At 42.7% G+C, this 23,421-nt stretch overlaps 1 protein-coding gene across 4 annotated transcripts; it reads left to right on the top strand.

Annotated features, from left to right (window-relative positions):
- Positions 1-2,125: 2,125 nt before the first annotated feature.
- LOC308335171 (calpain-5) lies at positions 2,126-22,047 on the top strand. Of its 4 annotated transcripts, none has more exons than XM_080792178.1 (13): positions 2,126-2,174; positions 7,120-7,285; positions 10,266-10,397; positions 11,286-11,491; positions 12,344-12,536; positions 14,077-14,270; positions 14,924-15,001; positions 15,689-16,154; positions 16,874-16,996; positions 17,368-17,564; positions 18,276-18,394; positions 20,713-20,849; positions 21,492-22,047. In XM_080792178.1, the coding sequence occupies exons 2-13, from the start codon at positions 7,121-7,123 to the stop codon at positions 21,669-21,671; spliced, it is 2,190 nt and encodes a 729-aa protein (XP_080648304.1). In that variant the 5' UTR covers positions 2,126-2,174; position 7,120; the 3' UTR covers positions 21,672-22,047. The 4 variants fall into 4 exon arrangements, with proteins under 4 accessions (XP_080648304.1, XP_080648305.1, XP_080648302.1 ...); XM_080792179.1 differs by lacking the exon at positions 2,126-2,174 and adding an exon at positions 2,619-2,719 and having other exon boundaries at positions 14,086-14,270; XM_080792176.1 differs by lacking the exon at positions 2,126-2,174 and adding an exon at positions 2,619-2,719.
- Positions 22,048-23,421: the final 1,374 nt, after the last annotated feature.

Genomic DNA, 23,421 nt, shown 5'->3' with positions numbered 1-23,421 from the left:
GGATAGAACCATGTGAATAATTTAGCAAAGAAATTGTCTAAAGTATTATTCTAGTAATTCTTTTCTAAAATAGTGGCTGTGGGTGGGTAAAATGAACCAAATGTCCAGGGGTAAATTGAGCCACTTGTGAATCACATTTCTATGTCTTTGCTACTCAAATAAGACTATTTGCTAAAGGGAAAAGTCTTATTAAATTATATTCGATAAGGCCTACGTTATCTGCTCAAGCTTTTTAACATTGGTCATAGATGCTTACTCAACATTTCAATTGATAGAAGACATCCTGAAACAGTGATGTAAATAGATTTTCAATGTAATGGGTCCCTGGACCCTGGGGTGGTCTTTTAGATGGGTCCCAGGGACATTTTTTGACTCTTACTTCAACGACGTTGTCACGTTAGAGTACAGTACTAGTATTTTCGTAATACTAACTTCACCGTCTAGACTGTACGATGATGAAGTCGCTATAAATCAGGCTGAATTGAAGTCATATAACAGCTGTAGTCCATTTTGAATGTTTTACTTATCTGACCTATATATCTCATTATATGCTTGACTGCTGCAAAAATACATTTTGGGAAATATGAACATACGGTTTTCGTCTGATCAGTTGCTGCAGCCTGACTGACAGGTGGATTACTTTATCATAACTTATGAGTTACTACTGTAGCCCAGAGGAGAGCCTGATTGAATTTTTATTGCAAATGCATATACGGGAAATGGGCATAATAAATCACTGTGACACATGAGGATTTACAGGCTGTCAGGGTGACATTGTTCACAGGTGGGTATGTGCGGGCCAGATGGTCGTTGAAAGGTAGGCCTGTGTGTGTGTGTGTGTGTGTGTGTGTGTGTGTGTGTGTATGAACAAAGGGGGCGTTTATAAATAGGCATTGTCGTGCGGGAATTTAAATTCAAAGGATTAATGATTAATCGTACCTCTTTGTGCCATTTGCCTTCATTGCTATTTTGTTCTTGTGTTTTCTATTCTATTCTAAGATCCCTTTTAATAGCTCAGACAGTTTGTGACAATGATATATGATATACATACTGTATTATAGCCTATATATTTATTTTAATTATTAATATTATTTTACTCCACTACATCTCAAAGACAAATATTGTAGGCTACTTTTACTCTAACTTTGGTTACTACCGGTAGTTACTTTGTAGATTTGTATTACAAAACAATGAAACATGTATTCCACCTTATCCCTATAAGCTATTGTGTGTGTGTGTGTGTGTGTGTGTGTGTGTGTGTGTGTGTGTGTGTGTGTGTGTGTGTGTGTGTGTGTGTCTGGGTGTGTGCGTGCGTGCGTGCGTGTGCGTGCGTGCATATACTAGAATTCAGACTCTAGTCTAGATTATACTAGAATCCAGACTGTACCATACTGTACTGTACTGTAGCATACTGTGCTGTACTGTGCCGTACTGTACTGCTGGGCCCTGTGTGTGTGTGTGTGTGTGTGTGTGTGTGACCTAAAATGTGATGTAATTTGCATCACCGTGAAATGTTGCGAAATAACATAGTATTTCATGCAAATGCAAACTGTACGGTAATTATGACAGATGCAGTAGGTATTGTGCATGGAGAGATGTGTGCAAACGGAGTGGTTTGGTAGGAGAAGGCGAACAAAGGCGAACGTATAAACTGGCGCAAGATGTGTGGCAAGATATACAGTATACACAGTACACACATACAATAGAGGGTATGAAGTTATGCAGGGCCTTGATAGCCCATCCAAACAGAAGTCCTATCTGATTGCATTAAACAACGTTAAATGACATTAAACTCACTTTGCCAAGTCACTTTGCCACTCGATTTCCCATTCACTTTATGCATGCGCATAACCTCTATAGAGAAGAGAAAAGTTTCAGTTGGCCAAGTCATAGACCATGACGTAGGAGTGAAATTAAGTGCCGTTTACGCCTGTGCTTTGTGGCCGTTATACGTCACTGACTTTACCTCTGTTTTTTCAACCCAGCTTTGTGGCTGTTATACGTCACTGACTTTACCTCTGTGTTTTCAACCCAACTTTGTGGCTGTTATACGTCACTGACTTTACCTCTGTTTTTTCAACCCAGCTTTGGGGCTGTTCGCAGTTTCCCTTTCCGTGATGCGATGGAGCGATTATAGAGCGCCGACACAACCTGCCCAGCACGGAAAAAACACGGTCAGTGGCCAAAGATAAATCACTCTCTGCCTTCGTTCAAAATGTACGTTTGTGTGCGTGTGTCTCACTCTGATTGCCAAATAGACGCATGGCGTTAGACGTATGTTTTCTCATGCCAATAAAGCCTGTTACATTGAATTGAATTGAATTGGGAGCATGGGATTCGGAAGGACCCCATCAAGTTGTTGGAAGGAGAGGAGAAAAGTGGGGTCAGAGAAGGTACACTGCCTGATGAGATACGCAGAGCCAGCAGTAAGAGATACACACACACACACACACACACACACACACACACACACACACACACACACACACACACACACACACACACACACACACACACACATGCAATTGCATGCGTATGCATGCACGCTCATTAACGCAAGCACCTAGACACAAACTCTCACATGACACTCTCCCTCTTCTTTCTATCTCCCTCCCTCCCTTCCTCTCTCTCTCTCTCTCTCTCTCTGACACACTTGGGGAATCATCAAATTGATTAAAAGGATCAACGCGGTTTCAAGGTGAAGGTGCTCTTACTGCTTGTATGTATAATGCATCGACATGTGCATGCACAGCACATTAGGAACTACTAATGCATGACACATTACTTTACTGCTTCTAATGCTGCCTATTAACCTGTTTTTATTTTAACCCTCTGAACATTTGTGTGCTGTTGACTATACGTTTGTACGGGGACATAATGTGTGCATACGTACATGCCTCTGATTGGCTGACAACCAAAGAGCGTTTGGTTTTAGCAGTGTGGTTGTAGCAAGTTTGAGGCTTTTATTCTTATTGCTATAATTGTGTGTTATGTCACTCAGTGTGGTTCCTGTCATTCTATTGTCTGTCTGTGTCTGGACAAATCTAGGGTTACAGAGGCACAGCCACAGTCGTATCACCCTGCAACTGCGTGACGTGGTTACACACGCACGCACGCAACGCACACACACACACACACACACACACACACACACACACACAGTCACACACACACACACACACACACACAGTCGTACGCTTGCACACACACCCTACAACATGCATCATGTATGTATGTAGCCACACAGCCTGGCTGGATATGAAGTCACGTGTGGAATTTGACACAGCCGATGTGTTTATTTTCTCCCCTCCGTTTTCAACTGTAGAAGCTGTTACATAATACAACATGTAGACGACTTACCGTATCAGTGTGTAACTGTACGAGAGAGGATCTCAGGAGTAACTGCTGTAGCATTAAAGGAATGCTTCACCCACATCAGATCTCTCATTCGATGTAACAATCTCTGATTAATTCCATTCATTTTTGGATTCTTCATTCACCGTTAAGGAATTATTTTACAAACTGAAATTCAAAGACACCACCGGGTAGGTGTTTACTACTTTAAGAGTGCATAGAACACCAGTCATGATAGTATGTATACTATGTATGTTTATAACTTATAGTGTTGGTACAGTAATAGGCGTTAGTGTATATATTTTACTGCATGTATCGCCTACTGTGTGTAACAGATCTAATTTCGATGTATTCATTTCATTCAGTATTATTATTTTTATAATTTATTTATTTTATTTTATTTTTCAATTTTCACTCAAATTCTTTGTTCAGGTTGAATGAAACAAAACTGTCAGCAGTCCTTTACAGTAAAGGTGGTTGCACATCGGCCGCGTTTTTTGGAAAACCGATGGAGAAACGGCACTTAAAAATCGGAATTCACGCTCTGTGTGTGGGGCCTTAACTGTTGCCGTAGGGGGAGGGACACCGGGAAACAGACAGCCACAACAGAGGAGAAAGGGAGGAAAGTGAACAACACATGCTGTACTGTATACACTCACACCTTCTGCCTCTGATATCACGACTGCATGGAGGGCTGTCAGCTTGCTGCTCATAAATAGGACTCCCGGAATGCTTTCCACTCCAGGATAGTGGACCAAAATGATGGCACAATATTGTTAAAGACCAAAAGGGAGAGCAACTCAGAGCAATCACTGGATGCACCATTGTGGCGGGGAATTGTGTCTACCACAGAGAGCCTTCAGGTTCCACATAAAGGTGGTTGCATAATGTAAACCATGGCATACGTAGATGTGCTGGAAAACGGGGTTTAGTTTTCTGTTGACCAGGCCAGTATATCTGCAAACACCTGCATGTGTTCCCTCTGCAGAGCAAGTCCCTTTAGCTGATGCTAGACACCACTCTGTGCACACACATGCCGGCGCATGTGTACGCACGCATGCGCGCATGCACACACGCACACACGCACATGCACACACACACACACACACACACACACACACACACACACACACACACACACACACACACACAAACACACACCTGGCATACATACTGACACAGAATCGCACTGCTTCGTCCACCACTTGATACAAAAGCACACACACACACACACACACACACACACACACACACACACACACACACACACGCTGACTCAGGGTCCCTGGCAGTTCATATACTCTAATGACTAAAATGGTACCATCACCTCACTGCACCTCCCCTGACCTCTCCTGACCTAGTACGATCCCCACCTACCTCTGCCAAATAGCTCAACCTACTCCCTGAGGAATAAAATGAGTCTTATGTCAGCTGGCAGGAGTGCACATTGATTCATGTCCTACAGATCAGAATGTCTTCTTTATTGTCATTGTACAAGACAACGAAATTGAATTGCAAACCAGCAATCATGTCCTACACAGCAGTGGTTCTAAAACTGCTGTGTAGAACCACTGCAGTTTCTACTGCTAAACATTGATGACCAGCTGATCTTACAATATTCAGATTGAGGAAACTGATTAATGATCTGATGTCATTGTTTATAATATGGCCTACTATGGCTGAATCAGCTGGCAGTGATGGGCAAGCTACTTGGAAAATGTAGTAAGCTACACTACCAGTTACTCTCTATTAAATATAGCTCAACTACAACAAAGCTATCCCCAGATAATTATAGCAAGCTACACTATAAGCTACATGGCAAAAGTAGCTAGCTACATGGACACTACTTTTTTTTTTAAATATTTTTTATCAACTTCATGATCAAGTTTCCACCGAACAAATAGCCTAATAGGCAGGCAAAAATGCTGAGTTTGGTTGTTTATTAAAAAACAAACAAGCCCTCTGTCTGGCTTTTGGTGTCAACTTTTTCACATTTACTTGTATTAATGTACCTTGCGGTGTGGCTGATTCATGTGTTCAGTGTTGGGAAAGTTCTTTTTTTTATTAACTATAGTTCAGTTCACAGTAAAAAAAATTTAAAGGAACTAATTCAGTTCATAATTCAACATTTTGAACTAAAGTTCATGGTTCCAAAAAATGAACGATTTTAGTTATTTTTTGTTCTTTTTTAAATTATTATTATTGCCACAGCCTAGCCATTTGCGCACCAGCTGAGAGACAGGGATTTAGACTAGAGAATGCGGGTGGTCTGTTTGTTTGTGTCAGACTCTTCTTATCTAAACCAACCAATCATGGATTTCTTTCCAGGGATTTTTTCCCCCCACAAAACTTTATTTAACAGTAAATTTGTAACTTTGTAGCTTTTGTTGAAAGCTACGTCACTACTTGGGTCTAAAAATAGCTACACTACAAAAAACGCTACTTGGTTCAAAAGGAGTGAAGCTACCATCAAGCTACTGATAAATGTAGTAAGCTATGTAGCTTCGCTACTTGTAGCTAGCTACTGCCCAACACTGTCAGCTGGACATGTTTGGAGGTGCCATGAGGCCTTGGTGTTCCTACAGACAGACCCACAGAGGTATAGACTAGTAGAGGGTCAATAGAAATGGGGATAAGACTGTGTCTTGTCTGTGCCTAATGCCTATGCTAATGAAATAGTTCCCAAAGTTATTTATTTAGGTGAGGTGAGGTAGTATAAAGTCCAGGCAATGCTAGAACAGTGCTAGTTAATTCAATGTGTTTATTGGTTAAAAGTAAAAAAAAAAAAGTATGAAATTAAGCATGTGGAGTACAGCATCGTCCACTACATGTGGATGACATCAGTCTGCTCTCCGCCTGTGGAACAAGCACAGGAGCTCCTGAGCAGAGTGGAGTCTGTGTGCCATGCTTGGCCTTTGGATGAATGCCAAGAAAGAGAGAGACCATCCACCTATAACAACAACAAGAGGTACTGTTCTGAAGGAATTCAAGGATTTCAAATACCTGGCCTCAACTAGGCAAGATTTGAAAGTGAGGATCGAAGGCACTGAACGGCATTGGCCAGTGTATGGAACTTCAACCCCCGACAAATCAAACTCATGCAGCTTCTTCTATGCAACAGCAGAGTCTGTTCTCCTATATGGCAGTGAAGGCTGGACCCGGAAACCAACCCTGCAAATCTCTACGGGTGCTACATCAGAATGTTGCATGCCGTACTTAACACCAGCAAGAGTCTACTAATAAGAATCTGAGGGAAGACCAAGGAAAATAGCAGCCAGGATCATGAGAGTAGCAGGACACTGCCAAAGACATCAAGAACTGCCAGCCAGCAAATTGGTGTTGTGGTCACAAGGACCCACATTAACCTTACGTGGACGTGCTGACAAGCTGGCCAGATGTATGGAGAACCAGGATGGTTTGTGGTGGTGTTACTGATTGATGTAACGCTCCACACGTCCTAGCCTCTTCTTTCCCAGCCTATTTTGAGTTAGATAGTTACACTATGCAGTATTACAGACGCTGTCTTGGTTACTTGTTTACATGTTATGTTATTTTGAATTTTGTTATTTTTTACTTGACCACAAATGCTAAGAATGTTTTTCTTAGATAGCTATAGATAGACTACTTATACAGGCCTGGCCGGCAGACAGGCACTCAGAGGAACGCCCTTTTCTAGTTTGCAATGGTATAGTCTACTAGTCGGGGAGTATTAAGAGCATTTCTTACACACCGCCTCTCCAATTTCTCTTCCCCCTCCCCACTCAGAATGCCAGAAAAAGTGTGCGACTTCCAGGGCCAGAACTACCGTCGGTTGAAGCGGAGCTGCTTGGGTCGAGGCGTGCTCTTCAAGGACCCACTGTTTCCCGCGTCCGCTCAGTCCCTCTTCTACAAGCGGGAACCACCGCCTGGAGTCACATGGAAGAGGCCGAGGGTGAGCGCCAAGCGTGATTTACACATTAAGATTTGTCATGCAATGGTGGTGTGAGCTTGTAGATCGGCAATTTTAGGATCATAAATTAGACATAGGAGCATACATTAGACATGAGAGAGAGAGAGAGAGAGAGAGGGAGAGAGACGTGGACACACAGTTTTACTGTGTACAATGAGAGGATCGTGGAGTCTGGATGCTATTTACAGACAGACAGAGGATATCTTTACATTTTCATGGAGTACAGTATATCTGAAGGCTAGGCCAGGCTAATTCACATAGTGGGAGGCATGTTCCTCATCGAGTGCAATACAAAATACAAAATACAAATCCTGACCCTCACTCGTCCATTTACACACAAGACACTCAATTCCAATGTCTTGTTTTTCTTGTTGTTGTGATCATCTAAAGCTAAACATATTCTTGCAGCTGGCAATCACTCACTGACTCCAATGCGGTCATCACCATGCTAAGAATGCTAAGAATGATTTGGAAATATCCTTTGGCTCTCTCTCTACACGCGCGTATAAAGGCAGTGTCCTCAGTATGTTATATTTCCATTAGGATGTAGTTAATTAAGGCACTTTCTATTACAGGAGCATCGTCCCCGTGTAACTCGAACCGTCACACCAGAGTGTGTGTGGCGCGTGTTGCCAACTGACTAGGGGTATATTGGTGTGTCTCTGCAACGGGCTCCAACTGATTTAAATAGCATATGTTTGTGGGGTGCAGAGCGGAGCTTTTAACCACAGAGGTTCGACGTGGACGTAGTTACATGAGCGTAAATAGCCCTTCGTAGTACGGTAACAAATATAAATAATGGCAATGGCATAGGAAGTTTACAGTCAAGGTCAAGTCAAGTGTTCAATCTAATTTTCATTTCAAATATTTTAATTGAAAAATATTTTGAACTCTTGAAATGTTCGTCATTCAGATTTAGATTATAATTGGTTTCCTATAATTTGCAAAGTTGTTGGCTTGGATCAGTGTTTATCCCATTGGTGGAGTGCAGTGGTTCTCAAAGTGTGGTCCGGTAACCCCCAAGGGGTCCTTCAGGGGGTCCCAGGGGGAACGGAATCAGTGGGGTTCCACAGCCAAATGCATATGAGTTTGAGGGTCCTTGACATGCGGATGTTTGAGAACCACTGATTCAGTGTAAGAAGTTTAAGTCAGTCTTTCACTATTGACATCCTGACTGAAACTGTATTGGCTGTCTAATTGCTCAGTCAGTGTGGGGGGAACAATGGGTTATTAATGGAATAATGGAATTGTGTTCCTATAATGCTCTTCTGGGGTATTTTAAGTGTATATCCATGGGGAGTCATAAGGGAGACAGCTGTCACCCGTCTCTGTTGTCATTCACACGCCAACAGCAGACAGGCGGAACAAAACAACTATGAGCTCATGACCATTTACACACACACACACACACACACACACACACACACACACACACACACACACACACACACACACACACAACTCTACTTTCCCAATCATCAAGGTATCACAGCTGTCACTGAATCTGTCTGACTTCATCTGCTGAACTCAACTTGATATCATCCCAGGGAAAATGTTTCATTGACAAACACCCCTGGATTGTTTATGTGTGTGTTTGAAGGGGTTATTTGCTTATGTCAATATGTTTTACAGTACTGAACATCTGTAAAAAATAAAATCACACCCTTTTGAAGTGAGGGGCGCTCTTATCATCATACATCATCTCATTCCGGTCAATTACAAATTACAAGTAAAAGTCCGGAATTAAAAATGTACTTAAGTAAAGGTACAAAAGTATTGACAATGTACTTAAAGTACGAAAAGTAAAAGTACTCTGCAGAATGTCCCATTTCAAGTTTTCATATGTAAAATAACGTTACTACACACACACACGCGCACACATACTGCATTCATGCACGCACGCAGCATTCATGTGTGTTGCTACGTGCTAGGCTAACGTTACTACACACACACACACACACACAGACGTGCGTGCACGCATGCGCACACCACTGGTGCTCATGGCCACATAGGTAGGTACTGTCGGTGAACACGGACATTGCTGGTTGTAGGATGCTGGTTGTACACCACTCAAAAATAGCTATTTTCAAATGGCCGAAATGTATATAGGGCTGAAGTGGTTAATGTATGTTTTCTAATAATAATCAAAATGTATAAAGTAACTAGTAACTAAAGCTGTCAAATAATTGTAGTGGAGTAAAAGTGCAATATTAGCCTCTGAAATGTAGAGTAGAAGTAAAATTATACTTAACATTTTATACTCAAGTAAAGTACAAATACCTAAAAAATGTCCTTAAGCACAGTACTTAATTAGCCACTACCACCACTGGTAAGCGGAGCAGGGAGGGTGATATTCGCTGAATACCAGACGACTCGCCCCTTTACCAACTCGCCCCCTCGAAAAGTGTTAATGTAGTTAACAGTTAATTTAGTATTTCCCTCCCTCCCTGAAATCTGAAATTATCTTGTATACAGATTTATTTGATTGTACCGGTATATTAGTCTATCTCTATACTCTGTAAAATCAAGGAAGAATAACATGAGACAGAGACGGTTAATCTAGTTAATTTAGAACCTTCTAGCAGTTAATTTTGTTTTATTAAACACATTTCTTATAGCCCATGTTTTTTGATGGCATCATGGACGCTATTATGCCCATGGATATACAGAGTGATTAAGTGAACTTAACAATTATAAATTAATATGATAATACCTTTTATATAATCACTGACATGAATTTATGTTTGTTATTTACAGCTATAGGTAGAGTAGTGGGGCGAGATGGAAAAGATGCGACCGTAGCCTACTGTTACCATATTCGCCACATGCATATGTGCTCCGTGATAAAAGCCACCAGGATTCATGTTTATTTCTATCTTTTTTTCTTTCTGTCTTGGAACACACACACACACACACACACACACACACACACACACACACACACACACACGTCACTCTCCAGGACTTATGTAAGGACCCGCGGCTGTTTGTTGACGGCCTCAGCACACGGGATTTGCACCAGGGCAGTCTGGGTAACTGTTGGATGGTGGCAGCCACTTCCTGTCTGGCATCAGAGCCGTCGCTCTGGAAGAAGGTCTGTATGGAGTTTTGAGTGTTCTGGAAGATCTTATGGCAATGGTTCTCAATGCGGGGTCGGGAAACCGCCAGGGGTCCTTGAGGGGGTTGCAGGGGGTCCCCAGAAGAATTAGTTAATATATCAGAATCAGTTAAATCGCTTCATACATCTATAACCTTGTAGATCTTCTATATTTTAATAATGTGGAAAAATAGAAAAAATCTTTGACATTTATGGAATTATTTGGAAATGAACACAAATCTACTCAGGAACCCCTGGCACAACATCTTTTCAGATTGGGGTCCTTTGCATGCAAATGTTTGATTGTAAATCTGTTTGATCATATTTATATACAAGTAAAAATTTCAAACAAAACAAAGGGATGCCATGATACATTTCTAATTAAATATACTTTGTTATTGTGAAATGACTGTCTACATTTCCCAAAAGGAAATGCATGTATTTTATTCAGTCTGATCTGAAGCAGGGATAAACACGTTTACGGCCCACACAGGCCATGGCAATAATGACCAGAGGGGGGATATCAAAAGCAGAGGCATGCATGCATTTTCCCTAAAACTCTCCAGCAAATCCAACCCTGGCCAAACCTCCATTCCTTCGTAACGGTGCCCTTTTCCTTCTGCACTACATCTCAGATAGGAAAATAACCCTTTTGTTACTGATGAAACTGTAGTTACTTTTTACTGATGAAACTGTAGTTACTAGATTTAGATTATTATTCCAAAACACACTAACCAAAACACACTAACCTATACGTGTATATATGTTGGAAATTTGAAATAATGCATTGTGTAGATCAGCTATTTTCTAAATATATTTTATACATTTTGAGTACTTTTACTTTTGGTACTCATATAACTGCCTTGATCGACTCCTTCCGACCAGGTGATTCCTGACCACATGGAACAGGAATGGAGCCCCAAACGTCGCTACGCCGGGATCTTCCATTTCCGCTTCTGGCGCTTCGGCCGATGGCTGGACGTGGTGGTGGACGACCGCCTCCCCGTGAGCCAGGACGGGGCGCTGCTGTTCTGCCGCTCCGCCACGCCTCGAGAGTTCTGGAGCGCTCTGCTGGAGAAGGCCTACGCCAAGTGAGTGCTAATGCAGTTGGTTCTCAAACCTTTTCATGTTAAGGACTCCCAAATTGACATTCATTAGCCCGTGGACCCCCATTTGAAAACCCCGGTATATAAGAGACGATTTGTACGGCTCTAGCAGTGATTCTCAACCATCTTAATTTCAAAGACCCCCAGTTTGACCCCATTCTATCTCTGGGACCATAATTTATATTGTAAAATCACTGTTAATTTAACCAAGTGTAAAAATGGACACCTGAGTTACAGACCCATAAGGGTCCATTTGGTTACTAACTATCTATCATTTAGTTGGGGACCCCTGGAACTCCCTCAAGGACCCCACTTTGAGAACCACTGTGCTAATGGAAAAGGCTGCATGGTTATATCTGATGAGATTGGTGAAGGCTGGAGGGCATAGACGTGGGCGTGGTTTTCAGGTTCCACTGAAAAATCTGCCATTAATTTTTCCCCATAGAGATTTAGAGAAAATGTAGGACGCCACATGTGATTAGCCTTGAGGATAAAAGGACTTGAGGATAAAAAGTGAGGACGCTAATTGTGATTGGCGGGAATGTGATGATGTATGATGATAAGAGCGCCCCTCACTTCACATAGGTGTGATTTTTGAGGGGCGCTAGCCCCTCCAGCTTTGAGGGTCTGTGTAAACACAAACATTGAAGACAAAAGTCTGTCAACACAAACATTGAAGACAAAGTTGTGTAAACACAAACATTGAAGACAAAAGATTGACACCACAGTGAATTATTAATTAATCAATTGTGTCCTCTTTTTTTTGCCCGAAAGGAGGACACGTTCTGAGCTCAAGTGGTAACATAAACCAACTCTTTTTGCCCAACAACACATCAGGTTAAACGGATGCTACGAGGCGTTGGAGGGGGGCAACACGGCAGAGGCGCTGATCGATTTCACAGGGGGGGTGTCGGAGCCCCTCGCCCTGGACATCCAGGCCCTGTCGGAGCACAGTGACCAGAGGATGGCGCTCTTCCACACGCTGGCCAAGGCCCACGACAGAAAAGCCCTCATCACCTGCTCTATACGAGTCAGTGTTGTTTGTGACAGCACATTTTTAGCTTTTAGTTTTATGTCGTTTGAATGTGTTGGGCACAAAATAGCCGATTTGCTTGTCCACATATGACGTAAATTTAAAATTCTCCATTCATTGTCAGTGGCAAATGTGACACGAGTTGAGGACAAAAAGATATAGGAGGGGCTAGCGCCCCTCAAAAATCACACCCGGGTGACGTGAGGGCCGCTCTTATCATCATACATCATCATGACGTAAAATAGACACTATGCCTATTATCTCAGACGTAAAATCAAATGAATTGTCAACGGGAATTAAATGTTTGTTTAAGACTACGTTTGTGGACGGTAACTAAAAGCTGAATGTAGGAGGCCCTCAAGAAGAGAACAAGCCAAAAAAAGGAAAAAATTTCTGCCACAGGTCATTACATAATAGATACGGTATAATGTTGACAATTGTGATAGTGTCCCTTTAAGATTCATTATTGATCAGATAAGACAGAGGTTTTCAACTGGTGGTCCGTGAAGGTATCGCATTTGGTCCCTGACCAGTTGATGCACAAAAATGTAGTGCATCAACTGGTCCAATGTTCAATGTTATACTGAATTTATACCTCAGAAAGTATTTGGCTCTCCAAGTATGTACCGCCATAATAACTGATGTTAAAATACAGGTCCCGTTTTTGTTCCATTCCTAAGACAATAAAGCTGCTGCTCTGACAAAACTCTGTCTAATCACTAATCAGCACAACTGATGATATTAATGTGATTAATCCATTCTCAAATCTTCTATTAACAGCTAGATGTGCTGTTATGCTCATTTCCACCAGTGGTACTATGAATGAATGAATGTAAGTTTAATGCCACCTCCTGGCCCATCCCTCATGGGATTATATGACACCTTTTCAAACGTCTACACGTCTGTTTACACAGTAATGCTGATCGTCTAAAATAAACAAAACAAAACAGCCCTTACTGGCTGTACATAGCTTTTTTCCTTAAGTCCCAGGCTTTTTCTAGATAGTTTGCCAATTTAAAAATATATGTTTCAAATAAACGGCTGATGAGTTGTGCTAGTACCAGTGGTTGGGAACCTCTGCACTAAATTATCTGGTGATGTATGATGACACATCAATGTTGTCAGTTACTGGGAAGTTCGATATCAATAATAAGAAAATGGAATTAGAATTGTGTAAGTGCAGGCCTACTGCGGATTGACTGGTTGAGTCACCATTATTAGCAAACGTGCCCATATAATCATGCAATTGCATGTGTCTGCTGTATTAGTTTATGGAAGGTATTTAACCTCAAATTAACAAATTAAATTAAGCCCCTTTACAGTGAAAATCACTGTCTGTCTGTCTGTCTGTCTGTCTGTCTGTCTGTCTGTCTGTCTGTCTGTTCCGTCTGTCTGTCTGTTCCGTCTGTCTGTTCCGTCTGTCTGTTCCGTCTCCATGACATTGATTGATGTCTGTATGGTTTTGTGTTGAATGCCGGATTCAATCTTACACCCCTGTGTGTGTGTGTGTGTGTGTGTGTGTGTGACTGACTGTCAGCCAGCACAGGGTGAGACTGTCGAGACGGTGCTAGACTGTGGTCTGGTGCGGGGCCATGCCTATGGGATCACTGCACTGAGGACGGTGCGGTTTGGAGAAAAGCTGCTGAATAAGTGCGGGGTGTCCCAGGTCTTTATGGTGCGCATGAGGAACCCCTGGGGCACCACAGATTGGACAGGCGCCTGGAGTCAGGGGTAAGGGTCACAGATACATTTCATTCATTGAACGTGAAAGATGCCACATGCTTGACAGTTGAAAACATTCCACTTTGCGCAGGTGTCTGGGGAACAACAGATAAATCTCTGCTGACAATTTTGCCATATGAATCCTCTTTTTGCTCCCCCGGCATTTTCCAATGTCACTGCACTCTCTCTTTTGCTGGAATTCCTGACGGACAGTTTGCAATGCTTTTGGTTTTACTAGATGCCTGCGTTATTGTTGCCTACACACTGCAGGGACAGAGAGTATCTGTTCTACTTATAATAATTACATGTGAGGTATGTTGGATTTGTATTCCTGACTGTTGGGTTTAATGCCAATGCCAATTACTGTTCAGAAAAACAATTCTGGAGTGCTGCTCAGACATCCAAAAATCACACTCATGTATCATCATAAATCATCATACATTACATTCCGTGCTCAGCCAATCAAATCATCACATTCCGTGTTACAAACACAAAGGACGAAGAAAATCCATGGCACAAATTAATACAAATAAATAGCATTTATTTTGATGGCTCTTTTATTCAAGAAACATCACAAATAATGTTTATCAACGTAAAACGGGATACAAGCACACATATCTTCAGGGTATCTCACATTCATTGTTGTTGGTCTCCCCCTGCAGGTCTCGGCAGTGGAAGCAGATAGGCCGTGCTGCGAGGGAGAAGATGGGGCTCTCGGTCCGAGATGTGGGCGAGTTCTGGTAGATGTTTGATGATGTGGTAACCGTATTTGCCACTGACCTTTATTCACACAGCAGACAAGCCAGACATTTTACTCTTATTTCTTTGGTTTGGTTTATTTACTGTACTTTATTAGGATGTTAATATAGAGTTAAAGAAATGTTAACATAATTTACCTTTACAGTAGTAGAACAGCCCAAAAATATATGTGAATCCATCCATCCATCCATCTTCAACGGCTTATCCATAGTCGGGTCACGGGGGCAACAGCTCCACCAGAGAGCTCCAGATTTCCCTCTCCAGAGCAACATTAGTAACTTCCTCCTGGGGGATCCTGAGCCGTTCCAAGGCCAGTGAGTCGATCCCTCCATCTGTGCCTTTGTCTGCCCCGGGGTCTCCTCCCAGTGGGACGTGCCTCGAGGACCTCCTTATAGGGAGACGCTCGATAGGCATCCTAACCAGATGACTGAACCACCTAAGCTGGCTCCTTTCCAGGCGAAGAAGCAGTGACTCTACTCCGTCAATCCTACAGTAGAAATACAGAAATAAAACTAAGAAGTTGTATGATTATATGGGTATATACTGAAGACTTAGTTATTGTCCATCTAATTGCACTGATTGGGATGCTTGCCAGTAATCTGGAAGGTTCACAGGACCACTACTGGAGTATTGCACTATTGTATTTAATCTTGCACTCTTCTCCCCAGGATAGAATTTGAGGATTTCTGTCACTATTTCACGGATGTGGTGGTATGCTGGCTGGAGGAAAAAGCCGAGCTGTGGCCTGGCTCTCACTGGAGGGAGGTGCGCTGCTTCGGGGAGTGGGCTCCGGCACCCACCTCCCCTGGAAGCTCTTCCTCCTCCACCACCCTCAGCAACCGTTCACTGGCCTCGGGGAAGAGCAGCGCCAAGCCAGGCACCACCACCACCCAGCAGAGAGGCAACCGCAAGGAGGCCCGACTCGGGGAGAGACAGTGGGAGCGAGGGAGAGGAGGAGCAGCGGGAGAAAAGCGTCCAGGGAAGGTGGTCGCGGTCAAAGAGGAGAATGTGTTGAAGAAGGACAAGCGTAGGGAGAGAGGAGAGTCTGACAGCAGGTGGGAGGCGCAGCTGGACAAGAGGAGCCGATGTGGCGGCTGCATCAACCACAGAGACACCTTCCTAAACAACCCCCAGGTATGAATGCCACGCACCGCTGTTAGTTAAACTCTAAAGGTCCTTGCAGACTGATTGGTTTTTCCAAAAAACACATCAGTCTGCACTGCAGGGACCTTAACAACACTAATAGCACTTTGCAATGGTGCTATTAGTATTAACCAGACAGAAGCAAGAGTTTTCGCGTCGGTGGTCGGTGAATTATCTCCCAACAATGACCACCTAGCCAGACATTATCCCGCTTATTGCACGGCTACGTAATACACAAATTAACAAAACAAAGTATTTCCTTGCTTACGGTAATGACAGTATTCCAAGTTTTGGCCCCGCAGAGGCAACGAGTCGCCTCGTAAACAAGGAAGTGAGTGCTGATCAAATGTTATCAATTTTCGTGGTCGAGCATTGCCAATTTCTCGCTTCAAATGTTTTCAAAAACATTCTTGAAAGCATGTTGTTTAGTTTAATGACATTGTGTGTTAGTTTACATGGCTGTCATGTTGGGTACAGCATAAAATCCAAGCATCGCAGCAGCTGCAGCCAGGTGCTCCGAGCCTTTGATTAGGCAGTGGTCTGTTATAGAGCGGAGCGGTCATTATCCAGAAAATAACACACAGCTGAATGTGGCGATTGACCAATCAGAATCAAGCATTCAACCAAGCTGTGTAATAATAAGGTAAGATAAACATGTGATTGGTTGCTTGTTGCTCAATTTAACTTGCTCGTTTTCTTTCCTTCTGCAGTTCATGTTTGAGGTGTGTGGGAAGGATGAGGAGGTGTTGATCTGTCTGCAGCAGGAGGACAGGAGGATGCGGAGGAGAGACGGAGAAGGAGATAATTTACCCATCGGCTTTGAGGTGCTGAAGGTGAGGACTTCTAAGAATATTAATAGTAGTACACATAATATTAATTTGGAGGAAAATATTTGAGAACCACTGGTTTAAACTAGCCTAGTAAAACCCTCCCCCTTGAAAACATTTTAATTTCTTCCCCACGGAGAGAAATTAAAATGTTTTCAAGGGGGAGGGTTTTACCTGGCTAGGTTTAAACAGCATTTAAGTAATAAGCTGCGACCCGATAGAGAATAGTATAATGTCCTTTTCCCCATAACCCCGCTATATACTAGTAGTACTAGTAGGGAGTTCTACTAGTAGTAGTCGGCGCTGTAAAACAACACCGGCTACTACTAGTAAGACTCCCACGCTCGGCAAAAAAAGAGAGTCCCTTCTGTCTTCAGGTGGAGGTGAACCGCTGCAGCCGTGTGCAGTGTGTGGTGGAGCAGGCAGCCAGCTCCATCTACATGGACTCCCGTAGTGTGACCCTGAGGGGGACCCTAGCCCCTGGCCGCTACGCTGTGCTGCCCACCACCTTTCTGCCAGGCTCTACAGGCCGTTTCCTTCTACGCCTCTTCTCCCATTCCCACATCCAACTCAGGTATACAGTATGTGTGTGTATGTGAGTTTGTGGGTGTGCATGTGCATGTGCGTAATATTGTTTTTTGAGTGGTGCAACCACTCCAAGGAACAGCAATGTCCGTGTTGACCTATGTGACTATGTGTTAACCTATGTGACTATGTATATGACTACAGTATGTGACTTTAATGAGTAATAGTAGGGGCGCTGTTGTGCCAGAAACAGATAGAGAGAGATAGTGCTGCACGGTTGCCTGCTAATGAGAGAGAGAGAGAAAGAGAGAGAGAGAGAGGGAGGAGGAGGAGGAGGAGGAGGAGGAGGGGGGGACGGGGGGACGGACGACAGAGGGGAGTTGCACCACTCAGTTCACAGAGGTGTGATTTTTTAGAGTGTGATAGTGAAATGAAGTGGCTTTGAGAATAGCTTGGGTACGGCATGGGTACTTTGCGTACATGACCATGCTTTGTCTTGTTCCTACTGGAGACAGAGTGGCATTCCGACGAACCATCATTCCGACGGGGCGCACACGACATCATGCAACAGTCCGACCACATGCGTGGCCGGTTAAGAATCATCATAATGATCTTACATTGTCATCATTCTGTACTTAGCAACCAACCACACTTGCAATTCCCCAGAATTGTGAATTTTCTAGTCTATTCCATTATCTGTTTCTTTTTGTATTCTTACATTCTTGTTTCCTTCCTGTCTTCCGCCCTCTAATCCATGTAGTGAGTTGCAAGAGGATTTACCATCCCCATCTGCATTCCAGTGCTGTCTACCTCAGCCCAGAATGGTGATCACTGTCCATCTCCACAGGGCGTCAGGACTTAGTCACCCCAAACATAAAGGTCTGTCTATCTATAGTACCTACTAGGGCATTAACATAATAATCGAATAGTCGACTAGTCGACTAGCAAAACACTAGTCGACACTGTTAATTGACATCCGATTATTCGCTAATATTATTTTTAATATTTTTTATGATTATGATTTATTTATTTATTTTCCTACAGCAGACATGCAGGCATGCAGCTGTGAGCTCTGTTGTTTTGTTGGTAGTTCGCCAACTTCAGTACTAATCCATTCCTGGCTGATTGTTTTCATATCATATACAAGCCTACTGTACGTGGGTTTTGCCGTCACCCTCACTCGTGTAGGGGCGGCGGACTGGCGGTGGCACTAGCAGCATTCAAGACAGTTTTTCTTTGGGAAAAGCACAATGTGATATGCCTCATAGGCTCATACGCTCAATGGGGACAACTACAGTGTGTAAATACTTTTACTATTGGTGAGTTTATTACTGTAGTTTGTTCAACAAGTTAGATTGGAGACGTGTCGTCGTGTCGTCCGGTACAGTAAAGTATAGCAGGAGTTCCTCCTCACTCTGCCCAATATTATCCAGTTTGGTGACAGTCAAACTACAGTAGCTCTTGCCGTGATTGCATGTTTCTTCATGCTTATCCAACAAAAAAAACAACCGCTATGCCACACGATCATAGTTATAATAGTCGCGATGAAGTTAAGTAGTTGATCATCTTCATAGCCTGGCAGCCTGCTAGCTAGCAAACCTAGTATGTAATCATAACCTCCTCCTAGCTTGTAGCTCCTTCTAAAAACCAAAGGAACTGTGGTTGTAACTTGTTGTTGAACATTTAGGGTTGTATGAAAAACATCGCATGGTTCATTCCTCCTCCTCCCCACTCCAGTCTCCACTCTCCAAACATTGTGAACAACGTAACATGCTATGCTGCTCCGTAGAACGGTCTTGCGCATCAAAAATAGCAGATCTACAAGCTCACAACACGTCCATCCGTGAGTCATTGTGGACTTGCAACTTTGACTTGAAACAGCTGAGCTAATTTCGGCCAATCAGAGCGGCATTCAGCGTAATCTAGTAAGAGAGTGGCGACACTCGTGTTGACTCCCACTGTAACAATGGAATGCGGAAGTGCTCATTCTATCTCAATTGGATAGTTCCAATGTTTGGAACTATAGCCCATAGGTGTCGCCACTCTCTTAGTACTATTCCACTCGGCCTGCATTCACCGGCTCTGTTTTGCTCCACTCGCTGGCTGTTTCAGAACACGATGTTTTAATGCTTGATTGGATGGAATAAATATCATATTTTACCACCGACTAATCAACTATAAATTTTGATGGTATTCGAGTCGACTATCAAAAATCACGTTTGGTTAATGCCCTAGTACCTACGTACATGCTTCCTCTCTCTAGAGGGCTGTATTTTGTGTGTCTTAAGTACCAGGTCTTATTACTTAACATAAGACCTGGAGGCTTGATCAATGCCATTTGTCTATTCTGAGTGGCCAAAGAGCATTGACCACGCCTCCAGGTCTTAAGCAAAATACAGCCCTTTAAAGTGTCTAAATCGAATACAAGAACGCTTGCCCCAAAACACAAATCCTTGCCCCAGATCAAATCCGGCGACCTCGGAATGGTGGCCACAAGGTATTCACAAACATAACCTCAGTGAAACTATGCCTAAAACTAACCGCAACCGCAGTAAAACTATGCCAAAACCTAACCTTATTCCTAAACTTATTCCTCACCCTAACCTTATTCCTAACCTTAACCTCAGGCCTTCATTTTTGGGCCTATTGATAACTCTAGTTTTTGCCGGCTGCCGGGCGCGGCTGCACTAATGACTTTGGGGTGGGCCCGTCTAGAGTTTGATTGGACAGGTATCAGTCAAAAGGGAGACATCGAAGAGGAAGGACGGGTGGGGAACAGCTCCCTATCTAAGGGTTTGATGAGGTCAGATCAACATGGTGTCTATGAGGTCAGATGTAGAGTTGCTGGCCGGCTCCATATATGCAGATCTAGGTGATGATCCAGATTCCATCAAGGGTTTGATGAGGTCAGTGTCGTGATCTTCATATATGGAGATGGCCATATACTTTATGGAGTGTGTCACGTGGCGTGACGGACCGACTGACATGAAGTGTGAGTGTGACTGACTGACTGACATGAAATGCAATTTTTCATAGTAAAACGTTTGCAACAAGAATACAAGAACCACTGGGGGTGAGCGGTCCTGGGAAAGAATAGGGACGAGTGTGTTTTGGGGTGAGCATTCCGGTTAACTCTAAATCCAGAGTGTTAATTTGACTCGAGAGTAAAATTTTGCTGTGCAAAATCTGCCCAACAGGCCCGAATGTGTATGCTGTGGTGCGATGTGAGAATGACACCATTAGGACGCGGGTGTTTAAGGAGGATGGAAATCCAGAGTTCAACCTCCGGACAATTTTTTACAGGAGGCACCTCAACACACACATCTCTATTGAGGTACAGAGGTTTCATACATGGATGCATGGATATAAACATATTGTATGGGGTGTCAGTGGCTCAGGAGATAGAGCGGCCGTCTTGGAATCCAAAGATTCAGTACAGGTTCGATTCCCGGCTCCTCCTGGCAAAGCGTGGAAGCGCTCTTGAGCAAGACACTGAACCACTAACTGCTCCTGATGAGCTGGTTGGTGCCTTGCATGGTTTCCTCTGCCATCGGTGTGTGAATGGGTGAAAAGTGTTATATAATTGCAGTACAATTGCCATAAGCACACACACACACACACACACACACACACACACACACACACACACACACACACGCACACACACACACTGGTGGAAAGTAACTAAGTACATGTACTCAAGTATTGTACTTATGTACAAATTTGAGGTATCCTTACCTTACTGGAGTATTTTCAACACTTTTAAGCCCAAACCACACCAATGGGTCACCATGCATCTACTTGCAAGTTGAATCACTTGGGTCGACGTGCAACAAGACATATCACACCGCTGGGACGAACGCTAAAACCGTCTCGTCCTGTCTCGACGGTGTGGTTTGGGCTTTACTTGTACTACATCTCAGAGGCAAATATTGTGTGTGTGTGTGTGTGTGTGTGTGTGTGTGTCTCCATGTAGTTATGGAGTCGAGGTCTACTGTGGGACTCTCTGCTGGGAAAACTTCGTCTCCAGACGACGGGAAACTGTGAGAAGAGGCAGAGTCATGTGATTGATCTCCGAGGCGGTCAGTCCCGCTCGGGAAGCCAAGGCTGCGTCTATGTAGACACATCTTCAAGTGAATGTCTGATAGACTTGTGACTGACATCCACTTAATGGGGGCTGTCCAATCAACCCTCAGCAATGGCAAACACATTATGCCCTACCTGGAGAACACTTAAAGGGATATTTCACTTTCAAAAAAACTTTTGGTCATTTCATCATCTACTCAGGCTTATGTGAACACCCCAGACAGTTTTTATGTTGCTTGATTCAGGATTTTTTATATTCATTTTAACTGCCCCGCCCCCTTCCTATACAAACCCATTATAACTTCAAACTCCATTTTAACCATGATAGATTCATTGAAAACACCCAACCTTTTTTCTGTTGACTGTTACTGTCTTTCTAATACGTGAGGGGCAATGTTTTTTCATTTACTGTTTTAATTCATTTTTTATATATTTTTTATTCTTTAGTCTCCTCCGTCTCGCTAAGTGGTCTGCCACATTTTCCAAAATAATTATTAAATAAATGAAAACGGTAAATGAAAAAACATTGCCCCTCACGTATTAGAAAGACAGTATCAGACAGTCAACAGAAAAAGGTTGGTGTTTTCAATGAATCTATCATGGTTAAAATGGAGTTTGAAGTTATAATGGGTTTGTATAGGAAGGGGGCGGGGCAGTTACAATGAATATCAAAAATCCTGAATCAAGCAACTTAAAAACTGTCTGGGGTGTTCACATAAGACTGAGTAGATGATGAAATGTTTTTTTTTTTTTTTTTTGGCCACTTCACCCCTTTTGCAATCAGATCTTATTTTAATTGTGTTTTGGAGACAAGAAACACTTTCCTGGGTGGGTAATTTGTGTTTTTAGATATTTTTGTATTTCAAAGTGTCTGTGATATCATGTCACGGACACTGGTCTCACTGCTGGATTACTAATGGGCACCATAATGCTTTGCTGCACTCACCCCACCTTGTGGAGAGGGAGAGTCTTACTGAGACAACATGTAGTCCAGGTAGGAAGTGAGACCAGTGTCCATTACATCACAGACACTATGAAATACAATCTAAAAACACATATTACACACATAAAACCCCACAGGAAAGTGTTTGTCTCCCAAACAACATTAAAATAAGATCTGGTTGCAAAAGGGGTGAAGTGGCCCTTGAAGTGAAAAGGTAGTCATGTTTTCAATAGCAAAATGATTGACATATTATATATCAATCAATCAATCAAAACTTTATTTTTATAGCACATTTCATACAGCAAGTGCAACCCAATGTGCTTCACAGATTACAAATAGAAAAGACATTAAAAGAAAAGAAAAACAAAGAAGGAAAAAGAAAACATTTGAAAACATTACACATATAAGGATTAAACAAGGATTAACAAGGATAAACAAGGATTAATGATATGACCTAACTAAAAGCAATGCTAAAAAGGTACGTCTTAAGGTTTCTTTTAAAAATGTCTGTGGATTCAGAGAGCAGGCTTTACAGGCAGGCTGTTCCACATTATAGGACCATAATAGCTAAAGGCTGCTTCTCCATCGCCTTTTAGATTTGTCATTGCTGTCGGGTAGAAACCTTGTACACTATGTCTAAAACCGTCACTTTAAAGGAAATTTGATTCAAAAATGGATGTTCCAATGGATCCAATGTAGTTAATATTTATTAATTTATTTTATAATTTAAAAAAGTTTAATTATGGAAATACAATGTTTGTACCAGACAGTGACAGTATAATATATGTAACATATTAATTGTTACCACTCTGCTGGACAGATGGTGGTGATGTTGGTCCACGCAGATGCAGGGGTCATCGCCATGTTGGCTTAATTG

The sequence above is a fragment of the Protomyctophum bolini genome (genome assembly GCF_963924005.1).
Source record: "Protomyctophum bolini genome assembly, chromosome: 20".
NCBI classification, from domain to species: domain Eukaryota; kingdom Metazoa; phylum Chordata; class Actinopteri; order Myctophiformes; family Myctophidae; genus Protomyctophum; species Protomyctophum bolini.
Note: the sequence above shows the minus strand (reverse complement) of the source record. Positions and strands in the feature narration are given on the sequence as shown.